Genomic DNA, 26034 nt, shown 5'->3' with positions numbered 1-26034 from the left:
AAAAGAAAAATCAGTAGAAAAATCAGTAGAATGGAAACGAAAGACATCCAGAAATTGATCAGAGAGAGAGAGAGAGAGAGAGAGATCACGGCATTGGGAATGGCCTAATCAGTCACGGTCACGGACCAAATGCACGAGCGATCGAGTAACTCCTCGATTATTATTTAGTGTTGTAGTCAACATTGCTATCGATTGTCCAATGATTAGACTCAGTAGTCGGTATAATTCCACCCGGCACTTGCTCAACACCCCAAAAGTTTGGACAAAAGATAATCTCAAACTCCTTGGACGCGCGCTAACCGCGGCCGAGGCGAGTCGTAGGGATGGCTGTAGTAACCCGGACAGGCATCCTTGAAAAGCCTAGAATACACGTTGGGCTTGCACTTGTCGGGTGTCGCGTGCTCGTTTCGGCAATAGTACTCGTCGGTGTTGAAGGCCAAACAGGCGCTCTTGCAAGCCACAACCTTCCCTTTCCCATTCACCACTTGCAACTCCTTAGGGCACAGGCTGTTCAACGGCTTCGAGCACCCCGGGATTTCGCACTCGGGCTGCGTGGGCCTCGTCTAGACCGAGATTGGAAGGTTGAACCCGTCGACCAGGCTGATGTCATAGAAGCTCGGCTTGGCCTCATCCGCGTGGAGCCAGACCTGGACCAGCGTGGCGGGAGGGGTCCCTATGAGCCCATGGCAACCGAGCTGCCCGCAGTCCCTGGTCTCGCAGGTTGGCGGCCTGTTCGACGCGAAACTGCACCCAGTGCGGGCCCAGATCCGCCCTTTCCACCCCGGCGGGACTGGGACGAGTTTTCTGGATGCCCACTGGAGGTGAAAGCTGTTAGTTAATTCATATAAAACCTGATGCGGAAATTCATAACAAATCAAGGATCTTTGATCTTCATGATTCTCACAAACAGATGAAGACATACCTTTATCCATAGCGCTACGCTTGAACTTGATCCAAAAGAAGAAATCCGATTTCTCTTCCTTAACCCACTAAACCTTAATGTATTCAATTGATGGAGGAGAGAATACGTTCTTTCTGTTTTGTTGTTCGTATGTGGGTGGAGAGAGGACCGGACTCTATTTATATGTTCATTGAAAATGTGCCTTCCATCAAAGCAATATACCCTTTCGTTTTATTAGAGTTGTACCTTCTCATAACCAAATATTATTTATAGCATTTCAATCATTTATTAAACCATATAATAAATCACATAATATGGGCCACAATAATTCTTACATTCTCCCACTTGGCCCATATGATTCTCCTTTCATGGTTTAATGAAGACTATAATGTGCACAATAAGATTATGCTATAAAATTTCATTAAATTGGCAATCACATAATAATCACAATTAAGTAAAGAAAACTAATGCGAGTCATAGCGGTTATATGTCATTAATCGACATAGTCCCTTCTATGTACTACAACTATAGCACTTTACTTAACATGATCCATAAATGAGAAGTACAAGTAATAGTCCAACCATAATGTTTCTTTAGAAACTATCCTGTTTAACATTCATCTATTTCCATAATGTATACTAAATAGAAAACAGGAAATATCAGAAACATGTAAGTGAGCTCAAAGTGTCAAATACATAAACTTAATACAATCATAATACAAACATTAATGACGTCCAATAATGCCCATCCTTTCAACATGCTCATTAAATGTTTTGGGTGGCAATCCTTTTGTTAAGGGATCTGCTATCATAAGATTAGTGCTAATGTGCTCAATTGACACTCTTTGTTTCTGAACTTCTTCTTTGACAGACAAGTATTTGATCTCCATATGCTTAGCACCCTTAGAATACTTGTCGTTCTTAGAGAAGAAAACTGCTGCGAGTTATCACAATAGATTTTCAGCGGCTTGGCAATCTTGTCGACGATCACAAGTCCTGAAATAAAATTCCGCAGCCATAATCCATGAATTGTGGCCTCAAAGCATGCCACAAATTCAGCTTCCATAGTGGATGCAGCAATAATTGATTGCTTTGCACTCTTCCATGAAATTGCCCCTCCAGCTAGAAGAAACAAGTAACCAAATGTTGATTTTCTTGTATCTACACATCCGGCTAAGTCTGAATCTGAATATCCAATCACCTCGAGATGATCAGATCTTTTATAAGTGAGCATATGATTCTTCGTTCCTTGCAAGTATCTAAGAACTTTCTTTGCAGCTTTCCAATGATCCATTCCAGGATTACTTTGATACCTACCCAGCATTCCAACAGCAAAACTGATGTCTGGTCTGGTGCAAGTTTGTGCATACATTAAGCTTCCCACAATAGATGCATAAGGAATATTATTCATTTGTCCCCGTTCCAATTCACTTTTCGGACATTGCATAAGGCTAAATTTATCACCTTTCTGAATTGGAACTATTCCTGCTGAACATTTACTCATATTAAATCTCTCTAAAATTTTCTCAATGTAGGCTTTCGAGACAATCCTAATAATCCTTGTGATCTATCACGGAATATTTCTATTCCTATCACATATGTTGCCTCTCCCATATCCTTCATTTCAAAATTCTTAGAGAGAAATTTCTTGGTTTCATGTAACAAACCAAGATCATTAGCAGCAAGCAAAATATCATCAACATACGTAACTAGAAAAATAAACTTGCTCCCACTAATCTTCATATATATACACCGATCAACGGTGTTTTCCTTAAATCCAAATGAAGTTATGGTATCGTTAAACTTAAGATACCATTGTCGGGAAGCTTGTTTAAGTCCATATATTGACTTCTTTAATTTACATACCATGTGTTCCTTTCCTTTAACTGAAAAGCCTTCGGGTTGGTCCATATAAACCTCTTCCTCTAAATTCCCATTAAGAAAGGCGGTTTTTACATCCATTTGATGTAACTCCAAGTCATAATGAGCCACCAAAGCCATAATGATTCTAAGTGAGTCCTTCTTAGAGACTGGTGAAAATGTCTCTTTATAGTCGATGCCTTCTTTCTGAGTAAAACCCTTTGCAACAAGTCTGGCTTTATGTCGTTCAATATTGCCTTTTGAGTCGCGCTTGGTCTTAAAGACCCATTTACACCCGACCTTCTTACATCCTTTAGGCAATTCAACTATATCCCAAACTTGATTTTGATGCATGGATTTTAACTCTTCTTCCATGGCATTAAACCATTCATTAGAATCTTCACATTCCATGGCTTGGGAAAATGAATCTGGATCATTTCCAATTCCTAAGTCAATTTCGACTCTTGTAGATAAACCATATAGTCATCGAAATAACCGACCTCTTTTCTCTTTGAGATCTCCTTAATGCTATTTCTTGTGACTCGGCTATTGGAGGTTCATTATTGACATCTCCATTATTGAGTGTTTGTTGTTCTCGATTATTGTTAGATTGTACTACAATATCAGAAACAACAACTTTAGAAGCTTTAAGCATAGGAACTTCTACCCTTACTTCTTGAATGCAAGCATCACGCATTCTTTCACTCCCACTGATGTCACCATTCTCAATGAACCTAGCATTTCCAGATTCAACAATTCTTGTACTATGATTAGGACAATAAAATTTATACCCTTTGGATTTCTCTGCATAACCAATGAAATAACCACTTTGGTTGTTCTTGAATCCAATTTCTTTTCATGTGGATTATAAATTCTTACTTCTGCTTGACAACCCCAAACATGCAGGTGTCGTAAACTAGGTTTCCTTCCCGTCCACAGTTCAAATGGAGTCTTTGGAACTGCCTTACTAGGAACCCTATTTAATAAGTACATAGAAGTCTTTAAAGCATACATCCACAAAGACAAGGGTAAAGATGAATGACTCATCATACTCCTAACCATTTCTATTAAAGTACGGTTACGCCTTCGCTACACCATTTTGTTGTGGTGTACCGGCATTGTGTATTGAGCACAAATACCATGTCTTTCAAGGAATTTAGCAAATGGACCTGGACATTGTCCCGATTCATCATACTTTCCATAATATTCACCGCCTCTATCAGATCTTACTATTTTCACTTTTCTATCTAATTGCCTCTCAACCTCTTTAATATACACTTCAAGTACATTCACTGATTGAGACTTATCATGCAATAGATAAATATAACCATAACGTGAAAAATCATCAATAAAGGTTATGAAATAGCTTTCCTTACCAAAAGATGGAACATCAAAAGGACCACATATGTCAGTATGTATAATTTCAAGAAGCTCTGTGCTTCTTGTGGCACCTTTCTTAGTGTGCTTTGTTTGTTTACCTTTAATACAATCAATACACACTCTAAGGTCAGTAAAATCCAAATTTGGAAGAATTTCATTCTTCACTAATCTTTGCATTCTTTCTTTGGATATATGACCCAACCGTTTATGCCACAAGTAAGCAGAATTTTCATTCACCAAACTTCGTTTAGTGCCAACTTTATGATGCAGGGTCATTAATGTCTCAACAAAAGTATTATCAAGTCTAAATTTGTAAAGACCATCACATAAAGTTCCAGTTCCAATAAGAGTATCGCTCTTAAATAGACTGAAAGATTCAGATCCAAACTTACAATAAAATCCCGCCACATCAAGTCTTGGCAAAGAAACTAAATTGCGAGAAAATGTAGGTACATAAAGGGTTCGAAACAAATCCAAATAATGCCCAGTATCTAAGATCAAACGATAAGTGCCAATGCCTTCAACTGGAGCTGTCTCTGTTCCCCGTAATCACATAACTTTCATTTGGCTTTATAGTTTGGATCATAAGAAATCCTTGCATCGTATTTGACACATGAGTGGTGGCACCGTAATCAATCCACCAAGTATTATAAGGAACTTCAAGAAAGTTTGATTCAAAATATACTAAAGCACAAGGCTTACCTTTCTTTTCGAACCAAGCCTTACATTTCAGACAATCTTTCTTCAAGTGTCCAATTTTGTTGCAAAAGTGACACTTAATAAGAATGTGTTCCTTCTTGTGGATTTGAGAAGCCTTTGAAGAGTCATTCAGGATGTGTAGTCCTTTCTTCTTGCCCCTTCCACCTTTCCTCTTAAAATTCTTTCGAACTCCTTGATAACTTGAGAGATGAACAGAATGAGCCTTTTGATTCTTTATCCTTGTTTCCTCTTGAACTAGCATACTGGCCAATTCATTTACATTCCACTTATCCTTTATAGTGTTGTAATTCATTTGAAATGGCCCATATTGCTCATGAGGTAAGGAATTAAGTATAAATTGTACTAAAAGTACTCATCCACATTCATTCCCAAAGTCCTTAACTTTGCTGCTAAATTGGTCATTTCAAGTATATGCTCATGCATAGTACGCGAACCATCATATTTCATGGTGGTCAGTGTGCTCATCAGTGTACCAGCAAGTGACTTATCAGCAGTTTGAGAACGCTCTTCCACAAATTTCATAAATTCCTTAGCATTGTTAGTCTTGGGAAGAGAAGTCTTTAAGTTGTTTGCAACTGTCATCCGCATGAACATTAAGCTCAGTCTGTTCGATCTTTCCCAAGCTTTATGGAAAGATTTTTCATCATTGCTACTTTCATCAGTAATAGCAGCTGGTTTCTCAGCTTGAAGTGCTAAATCAAGATCCAAGACACCTAAGTGAAATTGGACTTGTTCACTCCAATCAGGAAAATTTATCCCATTGAATAATGGAACAGATGAGGCGTGCGAATGGAGTGAAACAGTACGATACTGCAAATGTGCAAGAAAATACTCATACATTAATGCTTTGAGAATATCACCTAATCGATTCAAACTAAACTACACATGCACATCATAGTTCTCCTTTGGGCGATCCTATGATATACAAATATATATAAACCATAATGATGCTAATAACTTTTATTTGATAATTGTAAATATATCTTATTAAAATTTATTTGTTATCTTTGGATATACAAACAAATTTAACAAATCATATTAATTATCAACCATCATGTTCATGAATTATAAGAAAATAATTAACCTTTGGGTTAATCCCTAAGTTCTTATAATAAATGAACTTCAATATACCCATAAGTCCAAAACATATCAATTTCATACATAGCATCAATTAATCATGGGTAATTGAATAAAACAATTTACAATATTAAAAAATTCAAAAGACTTCAAGGTTCGGCCACTTTGGTGACTAACAAACCTTTCATAATATGAATTTTTTAATATTGTAAAATACAAATATTTACCAAATTGCACACAAGGACAAAAACTTAATCAAAGCATAAGGGTAAAATTGTAAAATCCTAATTCCATAAGGGCAGAATCATAAAGTTATAATCCAGGGGCAAAATGGTAAATCTTCAGCAATGGCAGAACTGTAATTATTAATTAAACAACGGAACAGTAAATATATTGCGAGAAGGACAAAATTGGAATTTTAAAAAATGGCTAGGGGTAAAAACGTAAATAAGGCCGCGCGGGGACGTCAGGCGCGTGCCTCGCACGCGCGCGTCCAACATGTGGGCGCGTGCGTTGCACACGCCGCAACCGCGCGGGAAACCCCGCGCGTGGATCCCACGCGCGCGCTTGCGCGCGTGAGGCGCGTGGCGCGTGGGTTCCACGCGCCGCAACCGCAGCGCGCGCGTGGAGCCCACGCGCCTTCTTCCTCGCGCACAAACGCGATTCTTCGCCGTTTTTCCGCCGTTCCGCCGCGGTTTCGCTGGCCGTTTCTTCTCCGGCAGCCCATCCAGACACAAATAAATAATGGGTTTTGAAGAACATGCCGGCACGATCACATGCGTCCAAGTTTCGGAGAAAATGACCAAAAAATTGGCCCCAAATCAAACGAAAAATTCTCAGAACACAAAACTTCCACCACCGCCGCTTCCGCCGCTCGATTAGCCTCCGGCGAACACCGATATACCGGAAAACTCATGGCTAATGTTCCTCATGACAGTGCGACGGTGTGGGTCCGAAATCAAGCGGTGGGTTGCCGGATTTTACCCGGAACCGGCGAGTTTCTTCCTTGCCCTCAAAATTCCGAATTCCTCCATTTTTGTCCTTTTCCACTTGTGCACACACAGTAACTTTTCTCCACCATTTTAGTCCATGAAAAACGTCTATCATTCGGATTTTCTTTAACAGAAACTTCCAAAACATTTCAACAACAACAAATGCTACGAACAGGATCATTCAACAAATCATCATACATAAACTATAATATTTCTTTAAACGGAAAAATCATGAGATCATAAACCAAACGCTCTGATACCAACTGTTAGTTAATTCATATAAAACCTGATGCGGAAATTCATAACAAATCAAGGATCTTTGATCTTCATGATTCTCACAAACAGATGAAGACATACATTTATCCATAGCGCTACGCTTGAACTTGATCCAAAAGAAGAAATCCGATTTCTCTCCCTTAACCCACTAAACCTAAATGTATTCAATTGATGGAGGAGAGAATACGTTCTTTCTGTTTTGTTGTTCGTATGTGGGTGGAGAGAGGACCGGACTCTATTTATATGTTCATTGAAAAGGTGCCTTCCATCAAAGCAATATACCATTTCGTTTTATTAAAGTCGTACCTTCTCATAACCAAATATTATTTATAGCATTTCAATCATTTATTAAACCATATAATAAATCACATAATATGGGCCACAATAATTCTTACAAAAGCCTCCTTCCGCGATCACCGGTTGGCCCGTGTTGGGAGCCATGGCCGGCCATATGGAATATGGGCATCTGTTGAGAAAATTGAAGGTGACTTGTTCTGCCACTACAGTACTCCCTGCATGATGCCATTACATATTCGTGAAAATTTTCACCAGGCAAACCAGAATTACAGTGATAAATGTAGGCCGAAATTCTTGGCGTGGTGAAATGTGAATACTCGAAAGTAGAGTATGAATTGGCAAAGTACTTATGTATGTAGCATCAAAATGCTGTTCAATGACAAAGAACAAAGGAGACACAAGTTCCATTACGTATCCTGTTCGAGAATATATGGATAGTCGAAGGAATCGTTACCGGGCGACAAGAGGAGACCGGTCAGGATGAGTGAGAAATACGAGACGAGATCCGAGGACTCCATTCTGAACAGAGGATTGAGTAAAGAAAACATGAGGCATATGGTTGCGTTTTATAGGAGGAGAAAACGAAGAGACTGGGGGAGAAAAGAAAATATTAGGTCATTAAATATACCGCGTTGGATGTGCATTGAACCATACACAGGTTGACACGCGGCAAATCAGGCCCACCCGTCAGAAAATCAGGTGCTTTCTCTTTCTCACAAACCATCACTCATGCCCGACTCACTTCTAGCTGTGCTCTCTCTAGTTCGACGAACCACGCCGCCGCCACAGCCTCCGATCCGCCGGGTTATGGTTGCATTTTCTCGAGATTGCGTGCTTCTTCCATTGCACTGCAAGTCTTGACGGGGCACTCTTGAGAGGCAAGAAAAGGCACAAAGCTTTGGACGCCTTAACTTATCCCTCTCTTTGGTAGAAAATCTAGGTCTTGAGTTGACCATTAGGAGCCGGGGGTGCAGGAAATCATCTGGCCAATGAACTGTCAATTGCTTCAAGCATAGAGGAATGATAGAGCAAAGCCATGTATGCAGCACAAAGATGCATTGTCATTCTCGTAAGCATAATTAAAACGAAAAAGGTCCATGCTAAAACAAAATAAAAATCCTTGAAAATTAGTAGATGAGAAAAGCTTAACCCACCATTATTTTTTCCAAAATCAATCGTAATTTGACTTTTATTAGATGCGAAACATCTAAAATTTCTTATTGTAATTCATGCACAATAAGATAACATATATAATTGACTTATTAGGTTCTTCATTTTAAATCACAGTAAATGTCTGAGCAATCTCTTATCATAGTTGTGAACAAATCTTTATGATTTTGATGTTATTAGAATAAGTCAACTTGGTCATTTGGTACATGTTCACATGGTATCAATTAGATGCCAAATTGAAAACCTCCTTTTTAGAGCAACAATTGTATTATTTTTTTTGGTAAAGAACAATTGTATTATTAGTATTGAATAGAAATGAAAAAAGGATGACGATGGGTCTTGGTCTGGCTACTTAGAGGTTTGATTCCTTTCATTTCACGGAATGTTAAAACCAAAGTAACTATATGAGGACTCTTTTACCATAGTTATAAATTAATATTTACAACTTTGATTCTATAGGAGTAAGTCAACTTGGGCATTTGGTACTCATTCATATGCTATCAATTAGACTCTGAAAGAGCAACATGGTTATTGAGAGGTTAAAATGGGGGAGACAATGCGTCTTGATTTGGTTATTGAGAGGTTTGATTCCTTTCATTTCAAGGAATATAAAAAAACCGAAGTGATTATCCAAGGAATCTTTTATTATGGTTGTGAACAAGTTCTTACTACCTTGATTCTACATGAGTAAGTCAACTTGGGCATTTAGTACTTGTTCATATGGTATCAATTAGATGCCAACTTGAGAATCCTCCTTTTTAGAGCAACATTAGTATCATTAGTATTGAGAAAAATTAAAATGGGGGAGACAATGGGTCTTGGTATGGTTATTTAGAGGTTTGATCCCTTTTGCTTCAAGGAATATTAAAACCAAAGTATATATATGAGGAATTTTTTATCATGGTTGTGAATGAATCTTTGCGAACTTGATTCTACAAGAGTAAGTCAACTTGGGTATTCAGTACCCTTTCATCTGGTCTTAAATAGATGCCAAATTTAAAATCCTCCTTTTTAGTATTGAATAGAAATTAAAATGGGGTGACAATGGGTCTTGGTCCGGTTATTTAGAGGTTTGATTCATTTCGTTTCAAGGAATATTAGAACCAAACTAATTATTCGAGAAATCTTTTATCGTGGTCTTCAATGAATCTTTACCACTTTGATTCTACAAGAGTAAGTCAACTTGGGCATTTGGTACCTATTCATATGCTATCAATTAGACGCCGAATAAAAAACCCTCCATTTTAGAGAAACATTAGTATTATTAGTATTGTATAGAAATTAAAATGAGAGACAATGGGTCTTGGTCTTGTTATATAGAGGTTTTATTCCATTCATTTTAAGGAATATTAAAACCAAAGCAACTATCCGAGAAATCTTTTTATTGTGGTTGTGAATGAATCTTTATGACATCGATTCTACAAGAGTAAGTCAACTTGGTCATTTGGTACATGTTCATATAATATCAATTAGACACCGAACCAAAAACCCTCCTTTTAGAGCAACACTATTATTATCAACATTGAATAGAACTTAAAATGGGGAGACATGGGTTTGGTGCGGTTACTCAAAGGTTTGATTCCTTTTGCTTCAAGGAATACTAACTCTTTGTAAATTATTCGTTTTGATGAGAGTCGTTTGTTTACTTAGCTAGTCCAATATGGAGTAGTTCATATATCTTTGATAGGGAAATTATACAAAGAATCATAAATCTATTGCATATTTATTAGTTCTGTCATAAACCTTTTAATTATATCAATTGAATCATAAACATTTTTCACATTTTGCCAATTGAGTCATTTTGGCCAATTTTTGTAAGAAATCACTAATGTAAATGATGTGGACTCGTGCCATCTTATATGACACAGTCAACATACGTGAACAATTTTAAATAATATTTTAATATTTTTTATCTTTTTATTTATTTTTTATTTTCTTATCTTTTTCCTTCCCTTCTTCCTCTAGCCAGTTATTGGGCCTCAATGGTGGCCAACAATTGGCTAGAGGTGAGGGCTGGTGACATTGACTTCACTAGCCTTGGGTAAGCCTCGCTTGCCTTTGGCAAGGCTTGACCTTGCTTTCGCTGGGCAAGGTCGACTTGCCCTACTTATGGCGAAGCTCACCCCACTGGCCACCAGCACGAGCCTCGTTGACCCTCACCTCTGGCTGATTGCCAAGCTTTAGAGGAAGAAGGAAAGAAAAAAATAAAAAAAAAAAAAAAAGATAAAATAAAATATTATTAAAAAATGTCAACATCACATAGATTGACTAGCTTTCATTTTGAGTAATTTCCAGCCATAATTGGGTAGATTGACTCAATTGGCAAACCTCGAAAAGATTTAGAACTTAATTATCACGAGTAAAAAGGTTTATGACCGAATTAAAAAAAAAAAATTCCTCATATTTTTGAACCTTTTAAGGGTCGTGTATACTTAATTGGCAATTGAGAAGGCTATGGATGATTTTCTAGTACAGAGTTTGCAGAGAACACAGCGACGATAATTTGGCGCTGGAATGGGGCTGAAATACGTCTCTGAGGTCTCAGCAAATAATCTTTGCACTTCAGTGGGCCGCTCGACACCCGTATTCTCTGACCAGATGACGGTCATCGTCAATGTAAGCTACGGCTTATACGGTCCATCCCTTGTTGACTAACAAGACTGCTCTTTCTTTCGAGAGGCCTTCCGTCAAGTCGAAATGGATCATTGTCCTGGCCCGAGGCTCTGTAGTAAAAGTGGATCTATGTTGGGTTGGCTTTGGTTTCTGCTTCAGTAATGCTTTCGCTGGTGTTCTGGATGGTTTCTGCCACAGAAAAGAGAGAGAGAGAGAGAGAGAGAGAAGCGGAAACGCCTGGTCACCGAACAGTTCATAGCTTTGACAGATCAACATGATTCGGGATCAGCAAAAGGACGAGATTAACTGTGCCAATGAATCATGCGAATTGTCATTTAATTCTATTTTTTGACTACCGGGGAAAAAAGCAAATAGGCCTGGTCCAGACGGGTGCGAGCGTGACCATGAAAACGAGACTCCAGTCACTTCCATTTTTCTTCAAAGACTCTTTTCCAACATTTTGGAACATCAAAGACTCTTGCCCTTCAAATTTCTTTCCATGGCAGTTAAAGCGAGTTACAAGTTCTTCTTCCCTTAGATTCGAATATAACAATCATCCCTCCCTCCCTCCCTCACTCGGTCTCTCTCTACAATCATATGAAAATTTGCATCTCCGGCAGAATTCAGTGTTTTCCTTATCTCCTGTTTACACATTTGAGTTTGTTCCGATGTATTTGGGGAAACAACTTGCGAAGACAAGTTCCATACTATGCCGACCGTATATAAAAACACAAGAAAACTCTAGCTAAGCTCGTACTGTTGCTAATTCAGTGACATCTACAGAAAGCAATGGGACGTTGAAAAACTTAAAACCGTAGAAACAACCTTTCGGAGAAATATCTCCTATTGACTAGAGCTAAATCAATCACACGGAATCCAACGGTCAAACGATCAAACTGACTTGTACAAAGCTTTGTTAATATATATTTTATACATTGAGTTTGGATTATGAAACTTTGGTATTGCTTTGTATACATGTACATGCTCAATTTGCTTAAAAAAAATATACTACTCACTTTGCTGTGATTGCTCACTCCTCTCTTTTCCAATCTTTTCAAATCTCTTGGTTAGTAGCCATTAGAGTGAGAGCATCATCGCCGGAGACTTTTGGGAGTTGGAATTTAGGTGGTTTGAGGTCGTGTCCTTTGAGTGGAAGGACAACCGCGTCATACCCCATTTTGGTAGAATTTGGGGTGTGACAAAAGGAGTTCTATAAATATCTAAGAAAATGTGTCTTCACGGTCGCCCTCAGCAGTGTCATCCTCTTCCATTTTGCTGAACTCCAGGAAGTGAGTGGGCCTGTTGTCCTCGTGATAGTACTCTCTCGGCGTTCCCAGTTTCATTCCATACTTCATGCTTGATGTGTGCTTCACTCCCATGAAGTTGTAGTTCCAAGGGCCATTATCCGGTATCTACATTGGAAGGAGATAGTAAAATAGGTCAAGTGATTCTGTCATTACGAGATAAGGATGAAATAAAGAAGAATGATACTATTGCTAATTGATCTCCAAGGTCTGATAAAATCAGGTCCGTGAGCAATGCGACAAATGGGACAACTCTAACAGGATGTGCAAATTATGTTCCATGTGAAGCATTTGTAACATGATCCATCTTTCTTACCATGTAAAAGCCAAGGAACCTGTCGCTTAAAAGTATCTGAACCTTCTCATAGTGAGTCGGAAGGTATCCGGCAGGATTGCTTCCGGTATCTTTATTCAGACGCCCCCATTCATAACCTGAAGGGGTGAGCTTGTAAGCAGTCAATGAGCAGGAACCTGGCGTGAAACTGCACGTCAGGATAATGCACTTTTCACCGTCCCATTGCTTGTTGTTCTCCAGAACCCGAGCATGATTAGTTAGATCCTACCCAAATTAAAGCAGCACAGGTGAGATACAAGACGACTCCCCATATCAATTCACAAGATCAGTGACACTAAAATTAGCACTTGATCATACTTGAGGTGATAACTGTGGAAGCTCATTTGGTTGTGAGTGCATCCACCCCAATGGCTCCAAGTCATTTAGGAAATCATGCTGAGGGAGTGCACTCGGAAGATTCACTTGCTGATGTGTTCCCCATTGAGGTGGCATCGCGATACAGCGAATTTCTTTAACCTGAGGATTATCGGGTGGGCTTATACCATACAAGTACCCAGCAATCTGAGTTCGCAGGTCTGCTATGCAGATAAATTTCTTCAATATGTTCTTGGGCATGATATAAGTATATCCCGTCTCCTGCATCACCGAGTGGAAAGCATGTATAAGCAAATAGCAAAAACTAGGACATTTTGCTACCTTGCTCTGTCTTTATAAATTCCTTAGAACTCAATAACCACTATACACGGATGGAGTACAAATTGAACCTTTTCCCTTACCAGGTCTCAAGGTAAGTAATGATTCCCCTTTTGGTTGCCTACCAAAAGAATTACCCATTCAAACGTTTATAAAATTAAGGCAATGAAATACCTTTATGTCCTCTGAATTAACATATATGTGGTTCACTCGAAGATAAAGATTGGTCGCTGATATTGCTCTCACACGCCAGTCAGTCTTAGACCCAAATGCAGCTTGTTCATAAGGACTTGTAGTGGTCACAATCAGTTCATCACCATGCACATTGGTGGTTCTTGTTGTGACTGCCGTAAGCTGACTGGCTTCTTTTGCCTGAATATATATTACCAAGTCAGCAAACTAGGCCAGAGACACTGAACGATATTTTAACACTTCTCCATAACTAAGACATATGGTACCTGTTTCTCAATTTCCGCAATTTGCTGCCTCTGTTGAGATGGAGGGGTAATCTCAGCACCAAGTATAATATCACGAATCTCAGACTGTGTGAGAGCTGTAGTATTCACGTTGTTCTTCTTTGCATAATCTGAGAGAATCAAGTCTCTCAAGGCTACTTCAACCTGCATATGAGAAAGTATACTTGAACAGTTATTATACATTTCAAAACAGGAGGAAATAAGTTATAGCTAAATTAGCCCAAAGAAAAACAAGAGTATATTCTTTTTCTTAGAAAAATAGACATAGTGACAGAAAACAATATCGGAGGTCCTTTTACCAAAAATAAAAACAATATAGGAGGTTTGTTTACATTTACCAGCCATAAAATTGCAACATCAAACAGCAATTGAAGGCAAAATATCAATAAGTAAACTTATACACGAACTTCCAATAATGCAAGCACCTAATATCCTGAACATTATGATTTCACATTTACGCATGCCATTATCAGAAAGAGGTGAAAGATTGTCCTTAACCCAAAAAAAAACTGTAGTCATACATAATCATTCTAACATTTATTACAAAAAAGAGCAAATTTCTGGCAAAATGTACAACCTATATCACAAAGCAGGTGCTATCATTCTATTACAGTCTCACAAGCAGAAGTAAGTGAAAGCATCACATTACCTTCATCCACTGATCATCTGTGAGAGACGGCCAAATATGATGAGGTTCAGTGACAACTGTCTTATCGGGCTTTAGTAACATCTTAGCCTTCTCATTGTTCACATGAAGAGCACGGAGAATCAAAATGAGACGAGAGAATGCAGTGTAGGATGATATGCTCTTCAGCCAGTCATCATATATGTTAAACAGAAGCATTTGAGGCTCTGTTGCCCTCAAAATCAGATCACCAAATTTTTCTATTTTCAAGCAAGCTTGGAATGGTAGTTGCAGCTCACTCCCTTTAATAACAATATTGGGGAAATCCAACAAGTGAACCTCCAAAGGATCAAGCATCCCCTTCCGAGTGACGATGACCTGCTTGGGTTGTTCTTCAACAGGCAAAGAGCGCACAAGAGCAGCTACTTCTTCTGCAGTTTTCCACTTGGCAAGCTGACCTAGACGCTTTTGCCCAGCCCAAACACTTGTATGAATGACCTGTATGATCAAAGTGCATTAAAGTCAGTAAACTAAGCTCATTGTCCCAGATGGATAAGAAAGAACTTATTTAAAATGATGTTCCGAGATGACAAACCTTCAGGAAGAGCTGGCCAGTCCTTGGATTGAATATGAAAATGGCACCATTGATGGGCTTAGTAGTCAGATTTCCCTCGAATGTCTTGTGAATTGTCACGCGATAAACATTAGTGTCATCAACGAACCATATAATTTGATTACTGAAAATCTCTCCATAATTCTGAGATGACAAGTATGGCTCCGTAGGCTCTGAAGAATAGAGCTGCAAACCTTTCCTTATGCGCTCTCGGAGAACATACAATGCTGGATTTGACTGCACAGAGGACATACAATGATCATTTAGTAATTTGGAACCCAGAAACCAATTACCCTCATAACAAATAGAATTACATAAACAGAATCGACACAACTTTTGCACTACGTAACAGTAAATACCTTCATAATCTTATTCATAGCCTGTGCAAACAGTGGTTTGGAACCAGGAAACCAATTGCCAAACGCAGAATGCAAGTTATAAGCAAGATCAAGTCCAATCATAATACCAGCTGGAGATGGATATATAGACATGTTATCTGTCGTATAGTCCATGAATTTGGCTCTTGTGTAACGCTCAATATCGTGAGAATCGTAATCTCCCCAGCGAAGCTGTATGTCTATCCAATACTTGTTGCTTGCTTTTTGGTCAAAAACATCCTTAGATTCAGCCACAAGACTGGGCTTTGACATTGGCCATCTATGGGCAGCAAAGAGAAGAATGTCAGCACAAGAACTATTCATTTTGTAACTCTTCCTCGGGTGGATAGTTTCCTTCTGGACAGTTTCAATTTCTAATGCATCCAACTCCTGGTCAAGAACTTGGCAAAGATCCATAACAACACTCTCATGGATCTTTTGCCACAAATGAGCACGGAATATCTGGATTAGAGATATCTTCAAAGTAGGAATCTTCCCATGCATAAATATTCCAGTGAGATCCAACTGCACTTGGAAACCCACATAAACATTTGCTCTATTAATTGTAGGCGACCACCACAAGGTAAACCTCCGGTTCGGAATCTGGTTCAGACCAGATCTCTGTGCATTTGTCAACTTTTTGTACTTCATCGACTCTTCAAAACCAGATGCTTTTTCCCAAAAGAGACCTTCCCATGTTGGAAAACTGGAATTTCAAGGATAAAAGAGTTAAGTAAAGACTTCAACACCAACAAATCAATTAGTCAGAAAATAGATGGAAATAATATATGCAAGCCCCAATTTCAGTCACGGGCATCAAAATTTTCCATTGGACTATTATGCTCCTTGAGAAAGAATAAAGAAATTAGCCAATGGAACAGTAATCTCCAAACTCACTATGTTCCTTTGAATAAGGTGTGCTCCAGGATCCCTTCAACACCTCCAAGAGCTTGGATAACATCAGTCCGATAGTTATTCAAGTTCCAAAGTTTACCATCGTGCCTTTGGTGTGTCCACCAAAAAGGGTTTTGTTTGAGGACCTGGTACTGCTTGAAATCAGTCCGTACCCTCCATCCTTTGTCATACGCAAGCGTATGTCTATCCTTCTGAAACAGAGTATTTATGCGAGGTATCCCCCTGTCCCATGAGTCCTAAGAGAAAAGGCAGGAAATTTGTATAAGCTTAACAATCAAAAAGAAAAAATCAGATGTTCAATTCACCTACTCAACTTAAAGACTATAAACAAAAAAGATAAACATATAGGGAGCAACAAATTCTAATGCTCACCTCCAAATCCTCCAACGTTAAACGCCTGTTTTGGGTCAGAGCTTCTTGCCTCTTCAAAGCATATTCAGCCCATACTCGCTGTGAATCAATGAACTCACTTTCCCATGGCTGTGAAAAATTTAGCATCGCCTCAAGAATCAGAAAACGCACAGCATATTACTTCATCCAGCTCAAAGTAATTACAGAGGGCATAAATCATGCCATACCTGTATGTAGCGATAAAGATTTGGTATCAGTTGATCCTCCTCATGACTCATTCCACTTCTAAAATGGGTTACACCAACATCAGTTTGCTTGCTGTATCGAAGATCGCTTTGTGGAATCAATATATGACCCATTGAGAGCATACCAAGACCTCCAATTTCCTTCGGGGTGTAAAAAATGACCGGAGGAAACCTGAATGAAAGTGGAGAATTAGAAGTCAAATTGGCAAAGAGCAATTTTTTGCTAACTTGTCAGATGATTAAACAATTACCTGCTAGGCATTTTAGAATTCAATCCGATCTTGATACGCGTTTGGATTTTGTTCTCGCATTTGACCAACAAATCCAAAAGCTCTTGTGTATGCACAGTAGCTTCGCGGAAGTATGTCATGAGTCCTGCATGATACATTAAGTTCGCAAAGGAGAACATATTAACATTCCCATTAACAATAATTGATTACTGAAAATGAAGAAAGGGTATTAACCAACGAAAAGTACCTATGAGGGCAGTATTCCATTTGTTAACAATCTTGGTGAATGTCGTCGATCCAGAGGACATCAGAATTTGCCTCACACGATTCTCGAAAACTTTCATATGTTCATCATCAACCCGCAAAAAAGCAGCTGCTGTCCGCTCTTTGGTCTGCTCATTTTGCAAACTCCAAACGCCATCCCTGGTATTGCTAAATGCTTCCTGCGTCATTCTTATCTTCGGCAGTATGCGGACTTCAAAGCCACACCTAAGCATCACAGAGAAAAGCATCAAATGATTTGTTAGTTGGAAACAAGTAGGAATCAACTCTAATTCAATCTGAAGGTACATTTTAGAAATACATACATGCTGAATAGCAAGTTGGGATTGTCCTTGCTGTAAACAGAAACAAAACTGTTCTCCCACTCCAAGGTTGTAAGACTTCTAGGAAGACGGTTCTTCATGTCCCAGAAAACACTTCTCCCAAGATTAACTTGAAAAAAAGAGTCCAAAATCAGTCTTAGTAATTATTATCTACACAGAATACAAACGGATGGATAGTTGTAAATCGTGGATGAATTCATTACCATCATGTTTCATAAGCCTCATCCTTGCATCTCTCGGCCAGCATTTCTTGTTATTGTATCCGACCATGTTTTCGTTATTGGGGTCAGGATGTTCAGTAAGGTACCGCTGGATAAGGTCACGGGCCTCATCATGAGTGAATCTAAACAGGATATGAACTCTGTCTATGTAGCGAGAATACAATCGAATGGGATGTCTGGTCTCAACTTTTGTGTCCCAATAAGTAATGAACTCATTTGGCATCTGGGGTGGACCAGCAATCTCACTGGCTCGAGTCAATCCCAGAAGCAGTAGATCCAACACAAGTCCATAAAACTGGACAACAAAAGAAGAAAACTGTAGTCCCCTTATAAAACCATAAAAGTTTGTATGGCTCATATCCTTGTAAGAAAGGACAGCATTGCTTTTCTCAGTTATATAATCAGCAATGTGGTGATCGAGAATTAAGCGAAGAAGCCTGCAGCATTGCACAAAAACCACATTAGTTAAAGCACAGGGATCCAAATGACATCACAGACAAAAGACTGCAGAAGATTACCGATTTAAGAAATGCAAGTCAATCTTTTCAAAGAACTTCTCAAACTTGGTTTGAAGCATGACTACACACTGCCCCTCACTTGTATCCCATATTGCCTGTAAGTTATTTATACCCTGACACCACTTATAAACTAAGAGCGGAGGTGGTTCTGAATCTGCAGGCTTAATCCAGTTGGGAAACAGATGACGTTTATCACCTTCATACCACAGATACTGGTCAAGGTATGCATCAGTGATCTTCTCAAGAGGCTCTATTTCATATACAGGAATCAAATAACTATACAGATCCATGAACTCAATGCCCACCTGCAAAAGAAAAATTCAGTCAAATCCAAGCAAAATGACAGATAATATGATCAAACCAGCCTATGATGTTGTGAAAAATTTACCTCTCTAAAGGCATGTCGTGTAAGCAAGTGACGCTTTATACGTGACAAAGCTTCATGAGGATTATCATATGCTTGTTCAATGAGACCCAACTCCTCCCTCTGCAACTGATTCAATCTCACGGCAACACTGTAAGATTCCTTTAGCTTCTCTAGAGCCAAAATAAGCAGCTTCGTATCATGCTTGTATGACAACGGAGGGAAAGGAATGGGAGAGAACTTTCTTGATTCCAACCAGTGCACAGTCGTAGTATAAATTGCCACAGCTTCTTCTGGTGTGATAAATGGCCCATCTTTCAGATAATTATGTTGTCGTTCCTGTAGCGGCAAAAATAGATCATAAGATTGATTCGCAAGTGGAAAAGTGCAACCACAAACAACGGAAGTAACGCCAAGTAACCATCAACAGAAATTACAATGCAAAAACATACCTGCTCAGCCTTAAACCAGAGGCGAGTCAATCTTCCAAGATTTTTCCGACAAACAGTCTTATCAACTGTTGCACCTCTTCTTATGCGTTCACGATTATAATGTGCAACGTTTGTCCACCAATCAGCTTTCGATTTAACATAACGAAGAATCATGTTTTCAATGGGAACTGGAAGACCAGGAACCTGTGGATGATCAAGACGAGGCATGAAAAGCATAAGATAAAGCAAGGCGTGAGCCTATATATGCCAGAAGAAGAAGAAGAAGAAGAAGAAGATAAAAGAGAATTGCACACTGCTTCATTTCAATATAATTTCAATTTAAAGAAAGAAAAATAAGAGTTTCCCACACCCAGTACCTTCCAAGGAATATTGGCTTTCCAACAGCGCCATGCTTCACTAAGATGCTGCAAAATGGTCCTCGCTTTATTGTGCTTAATGCCCTCTGCAATACATCAAATTAAGAATCACATGTTAGACACACTGAAAGGTAGATAATCCAGCTATGAAACAACAAATCAAAAAGAGTGGACACGGATATGTAACAATACGATAATTGATGAATATCATGTCATTACCTGGCATGGCATCAAGAACATCATGCATAACAGCAGCTCGAAGCTCCAGATCAAAATGACTTTCCACCCGTTGCTTTGTTATGGTCTTAGCGACCCCTTTTGAATGGCGTCCTTCAAATTGACGGGCCAATAAGTTCCCTAACCACCTTTCAAGCAAAGGTACTATACCACGCAGAAAGAACAGCCACACCCTCCACATTGGTGCCCAGAAACCGCATCCAGGTCCCTTTCCCACGGGCCCTGTATTGAAGCGATAGTAAATTAAGTGCTTCAGGTCTTTACACATTCTGATCTGCCTCATCAGTCGATACTTATATCGATACATGCCAGTCAACTGTCCAACGTGTGAAAATGTATACTGTAAACCATCAGCCAATTGGAATGCATCCACGTTTCCTAGTCTGAACTGGACATTGGCATCGACCACAAGCTTTGTAAGACGCAGAATCTCACGACAGAGATGAAATGCATTGCCGAATCGTGATTTCTTCCTTTCTTTGGTTGTGAGAGTCTTCACTGGCTTAAGATTGAAATTGTAGTCAAGGTGAAGGTAGTTCAAATTCTTCCTGTGTATCAACAGATTCAACATGTTGTAGCCCTGCTTACATACTTGCAGGCCCGCCTCCACCCAATCCAGCTCAGTAGTCTGAAAAAATTTGGTTGCCTGAAGAGACCGGAACAAATGCTTCTTCTTCTGAGCCTTAGGAGGTCGATGATGTAGCTCATTCAAGACGAAACATTTCAACAATTTTTGATAGCTGACTCGAACTTTCACGGGATATGTTGGAGGACTGTACATAAAATAAAAATCACACGGATTTAGATTCCTATGCTAGATGTAAGAGAATCGAACATCAAAAGTATTCTCCAAAACGATGAAGACATTACCAGTGCTCCTTGTACCACTCTGACACAAGGGGTATATCTTCAGCCCGTCGCATGTGCCCAGATCTTGCGTCGAAAGGGCGTGGGGCAAATAACAACGAGATTCCTGCAGCTGTGGTGTCAGTATAAAGCTGGGTATCATTCAGCAGAGGTTCAATGCCTTCGGGCAAGGAGAAATTTTCCTCATCCTCATCATCATATGCCTTCTTCTCACGCCGGTCCTTGCTAATGCTGGCAATAGGATGAATCAAAGGATCATAATAGAAGGCCGGTAAATCAGGATCCTCAGTCTTTATATACATGACCATGGGAGTATGGTATACACAAAGCTTTACTTTCCGAGGCCTATTGTTGTAAAGATGTGGAAATGCAATCCTGTATTCTGTCCTAAGAGGAGATCGAATAATGAGTTTGTTGATGTCATTGAACTCATTCCAATCCTCATCTCCCTTTTCCATATCCCGGTAGAGTGGCTCAAACTTAGGACCTCCTGCAAGAGTGAAGACTCTCAAAGCTTGAACTTTAATTTAAATACTCTAGGGAGTATTGCATCCACAGTATAAAATAAAGCATTGAAGAGCAAAAAGTGGCTACAGCTTGAGAAATTGAACGAACATTTATTCATGCATGTTTGTGCCTTCTAGCTTTTGCCTTGTTGGCTTTTCTTTTATTTCGGCACCCTTCCACTCATTATGCTTTGTTCGTATTGAGTGTAAGCCAGTGCCGTTGCTTGTACATATTGGCTTAGCTTAATACAATTACCGTTCACCAAAAAAAAAAAAAAGAATCTTCAAATAAAAAAGCAGTAAAATCTTGATTCCCAAGCTTCAAACACCCAATGAGCTACGCAAGAGACGGTTTCATACACAGCAAGAAAATAACTTAAACTCTCAGACAATGAAAATGAACCTCCCCAGAGACATCCTCAATTGGCCCCATAGAGCATCTCTTATTGAAAGATTTATCTAAACACGCCATGTTTCGACTGTATGCCACCTCCAACTTCCACAAGGTGGCATCGATAGTGTCGAATCAAAGAAAGAGCAACGTAGGATCCATAATGAATTTCTTCGTTGTTGTCCATAGCACTCAAAGAGTAAACTGTTCTGCAGAGAAATAAAAAGTTGCAAAGACAGAAATCCTCAAGCTCAGCGCGTGAAGCGTACCTGGTATGCACATGTTCAGTGCTTTCGCAGTGAAAAAGGACTCCATATCAAACAGATAAAAGTAGTTGCGGTCAATCAAATCAGAAAGAAGCTGCCCCGCTAGCCGATGGAGGGTGGCCATAATTGGCAGAGACAGATGCCACTTCCTATAACTCGGACCATTTACAAGCTTTGTTTTCACAAGAGGCTTATGGTCATAAAACCAAGCACAAACAGCCGAATCTTCTTCTTCATCTAACTCTAACTGAATCGGTTCCAGAGGATCGACATCCAATAGATTATCGGCATAATCCAGGGGAGGTTCCTCGTCATCAAAAGGTGGAAACCGCATTCTCTTGAAATGCCTTCTATCCCTTTTCTCCCTTCGCATCATGATCCACATTGTACCCCACTGAAAAATTAGTCCAAAATATGCGTAAGCAAAATCACATGCCAGAGATTTATAACAGTGAGAAGTAAACATTCTAACTTAAAAAAGAAAAAAATTGTCACGTTCCATCAAATGTGAAGTACCACCGGGGAAAAGGTGCCGTGTACAAGATACAAAATAAACGACAGTCGAAAACCCTACCAATTAATGCAGAAGAAGAACCTGGAAAATAATAGAAGAACATATTAAAATGAAGACATGCCTGAGCTAAATAGATGGGCTCGACAACCCAAGGTATTTCATTGACGAATGTTATTGCCCCGGTGATATGGTATAAAACCTTCACGTCGCGAACCTGCACCGACACGAACAGTGAAAATTTAAACCGACCTAGGAACCATGAAGACTCAAACTTCGCTAAACTATTTTTAGGCAGTGAGGAGAAATAAGTACCTGCTCCCATGGCATGGGCATGTTCTCTAGGAGCTTATAAACTGCATGAGGAACGAACTTCAAAGCTCCAAGGTATACACGTTTATCATGGCGATATTTTTTAGAGGACATGTCCCCATGGTCCCTGCCACAATTGCAAAATACCTCTTAGCAATATATTTTTCAATGAGATAGAACGAAAGCTAGAGCCAAATTTTCAGGTCCTAAGCAAGACCTTAAAAAAGGCTTTGACATTCTAGAAGAAGACATGATAGAGAGAGGGGTTCCCCTCGATAAAAATGGAACCTCCACGGGAGGCCCGGCCACAAGGGAAACCCTCCTTCACAGGGTTAATCCCGTCTAGATCCCTGCGACGCATTTCCCTTTGAAATACAGGGGCGTGGTAGAGGGAAATTAATATCTTGATTTGACATGAGAGTAGCTTCAAAAAGATATTTTTAAATAGAACGTCACGCGTCGTGCCAACAACAACATTGTCACTCTATTGTTCTATGAAGCTTTTATCTAGTATGGTCTTATAGTGAAACGCGAAATCATCTCCATCGCCCCCAAATGGACCCACCATATCAAACTTGAAGGCCGTCTTAGAAATGACATAATTCGCTAGTAAGCATCGTGAAACATAATTATCCTTATTGCAAATAATGAAATGATAGCGACAGATAAGGATGCCCCGTACAACTCAGAAAACATCATTCCCAGAGACCCCCAAAAATCGCACGCCCCACCAAAGGACCGCCAACTTTCGAGGAGAAAAATCATCAATGGAACACGTGGCTTATAAAAACAAAATTCCACCTGAACAACGAAAAAGTATATATCAAGGAAAATACACGTAGAAGAGAACACACCGAATAATCTTCCTGACGTGCTCGGGAGGCATGTCTTCCTTCTGCGGCTCCACGAACCCGAACTTCCTCTTGTCCCCGTACCGCTTCGAGTTGAGCTGCATCCATTTCCGCGCCTTCCCCTCGAGCCTGGCCTCAGCCTCGGCCGGCGAGGGCAGGACGGTGTACGATGGCTGTGGTGCGGGCGGCAAAGTGATCGTGGAGGGGTCACTGTTCCCCGGCGGGGCAATCTGGCCGTTGCCAGCGTCGTTCCACATGACTCCAAAACCCTAGGAAAACCCCCCGGCAGGTCGAACCGCGCGGCTGTTGGTAGGAATCATATGCCAATTTCAGGAAAAAAATGATGCGAACAAACAATCAACAGATAATGATAAAGGAGGAGAATTAGAAGAACACACCTGAAAATTTGTTATTGAAGTTCACAAGTTAGGTCTCCGTGCAAAGGTCTTCTCAAGTCAGCCTCCTTTCTTAAACTCTAGACAGAGGATCTCTAAATGTATTGCACTTGTAAATGATATACAAATAAAACATGAGACCCTTATATATACAAATACAAAGTTAATTGTAGCCGTAGATCTCCTCTCGATCTAATGGTGGAGATTGCATCTCCCCAATTATCATCTACCTGTATTTATTACAATGTTATACAATTAACATATAGCGCATCACTTAAAACACTCAAAAAAATCCTAAGATTTCGAGATATAGATTGATTACGACCTTCACTTAGGAAATCTCTGGATTGTGTCGCTTTATCAAGCCATGGCACCTCTCTACACGGAGCCGCAACGTGAGCTGAGCTCGAAGGAGGAGATCGAGAGGGAAGAATGGTGGTTCAAGATAGCTCGAGGCTATTCCCGAGAGTCATGTGCAGCCACGTCGAATGGCATGACTCTATAGACTGTATCGAGCATGGCATTGCCCTCTCTCTCTCTCTCTCTCTCTCTCTCTCTCTCTGTGGAGCAATGGCATTTGACAACTTTGCAGTCGAAGTTAGCGTCCGAAAGATGGAGGCGGTTGCGGGTCAGGACCACCTTCGGCATAAACGGGTCATGGGCCGGATCTTCCGGTTCAAGCTTTTGCTTGACGACGGTCCATTTGTTATCGGCTCATGAATTCTGCGTAATTGCTCCTATTATAACGGGGATCACGGTTCTTACCAAGGACGTCTAAAGAATCATCGTCGTCCAATTTAAAATGCAAAATAGGTGTCGGAGAGACTAAAGTATGCTCAACGGTTTCGGGTCGCAACTTCTTCTTCATTTTAAACAAAGGAATATTTTCATTTTTTGTTTATCGAATTGCCCCGCTTTTGGCTATCGAGTCGTTGCACTCCCAATGCATCTAATCAAGTCATTGAACTTGCCTTTGAATTTTTTTTAATGAAATGCCTCTGGCATCCCATTCCGATCGATGCGGATCTACGATGGCCGTTGGGCCATACCGAAGTATAACATGGAAAGAAAGTTTGCCTCCGTGGACGAGACACGGTAAACAAGTGACCTGAATTTTGCTTCTTTGAACAAGCCACCTTCGAGAATTTTTGCCTCTGCATGACAAGCCACCATGGAAAGAAAATCGGTTTCTCATCATACTCCAACATGATTGGATGGCCATGTCAACTTGAATTGATTGGGATTGGTATCGTTAGGGATTGATTAGAATATTCAACAAGTTCAATGACTTGATAAGAAAACTGAAAACTAATATATATATAAAATTTGTCGTGCAAACAAAAGTTGAAAAGTGCATAAATCTAGGGTAAAAAATAGAACCTCTCCTTGAACAGAATCGCATGGTAACTTCACTTGAGCAAACCCCTTTTTTTGTATTTTTAAAAATCCAGAACTTATACCGGTGTGACAAGTATACATTGACTGAAACTGAAATAAATAATGTGTGTATATTATATATATGCCACATATGTATAAATTTGAATTTTCGTTTTTTTGCAAAACAAAAGAAAAGTTAGGAGTATTTGTGTCGATAAGTTAGGGATTTTTTGTGACATAAAAAAAAATTTTGGGTACTCATATAAGAGTGGGCATAATTTGAGGTTTTTTTTTTTTTTTTTTTGTAGTATTTGCCCCTATAATTACAACAAAGTATATCATTTATTATTAGATTATACTATAATTACATTTCAGAAATAAAGAATACGGTGGTGG

General features: G+C 39.6%; 2 protein-coding genes across 2 annotated transcripts; both read right to left on the bottom strand.

The window, feature by feature from the left end:
• Nucleotides 1–160: 160 nt before the first annotated feature.
• On the bottom strand, nucleotides 161–7910 carry LOC104452247 (thaumatin-like protein). Its single transcript, XM_039314671.1, is given in 6 exon segments — nucleotides 161–293; nucleotides 295–804; nucleotides 3165–3173; nucleotides 4546–4555; nucleotides 7601–7717; nucleotides 7850–7910. Coding segments are annotated over 6 exon segments (840 nt in total).
• A 4375-nt stretch (nucleotides 7911–12285) lies between these two features.
• LOC104450609 (pre-mRNA-processing-splicing factor 8A) lies at nucleotides 12286–24123 on the bottom strand. The gene is made up of 25 exons (XM_010065236.3): nucleotides 23870–24123; nucleotides 23019–23142; nucleotides 22828–22920; nucleotides 22196–22586; nucleotides 21033–21519; nucleotides 20145–20935; nucleotides 19926–20011; nucleotides 19570–19752; nucleotides 19142–19456; nucleotides 18754–19058; nucleotides 18218–18672; nucleotides 17997–18123; nucleotides 17657–17898; nucleotides 17431–17554; nucleotides 17162–17351; nucleotides 16956–17063; nucleotides 16566–16819; nucleotides 15651–16374; nucleotides 15274–15528; nucleotides 14703–15176; nucleotides 14036–14197; nucleotides 13752–13949; nucleotides 13242–13520; nucleotides 12906–13148; nucleotides 12286–12697 (listed from the first exon to the last, which is right to left on the bottom strand). Exons 1-25 carry the CDS (start codon nucleotides 24121–24123, stop codon nucleotides 12506–12508), a joined length of 7056 nt encoding a protein of 2351 aa, XP_010063538.2. The 3' UTR covers nucleotides 12286–12505.
• Between the last annotated feature and the right edge of the window lie 1911 nt (nucleotides 24124–26034).

This window comes from Eucalyptus grandis, chromosome 6, assembly GCF_016545825.1.
Source record: "Eucalyptus grandis isolate ANBG69807.140 chromosome 6, ASM1654582v1, whole genome shotgun sequence".
Lineage (NCBI taxonomy): Eukaryota > Viridiplantae > Streptophyta > Magnoliopsida > Myrtales > Myrtaceae > Eucalyptus > Eucalyptus grandis.
The sequence above is the reverse complement of the archived record's forward strand: the minus strand, read 5'-3'. Positions and strand labels throughout refer to the sequence as shown.

What these genes read in the sequence shown, in the direction of transcription:
- LOC104450609 (XM_010065236.3), bottom strand. Translation starts at nt 24,123, where the DNA reads ATGTGGAACGACGCTGGCAACGGCCAGATTGCCCCGCCGGGGAACAGT. An exon ending in ATCTTTATCGCTACATACAG is followed by an intron (nt 17,064 to 17,161) that starts GTATGGCATGAT and finishes AATTTTTCACAG; the next exon opens with CCATGGGAAAGTGAGTTCAT. An exon ending in TAACGTTGGAGGATTTGGAG is followed by an intron (nt 16,820 to 16,955) that starts GTGAGCATTAGA and finishes CTTTTCTCTTAG; the next exon opens with GACTCATGGGACAGGGGGAT.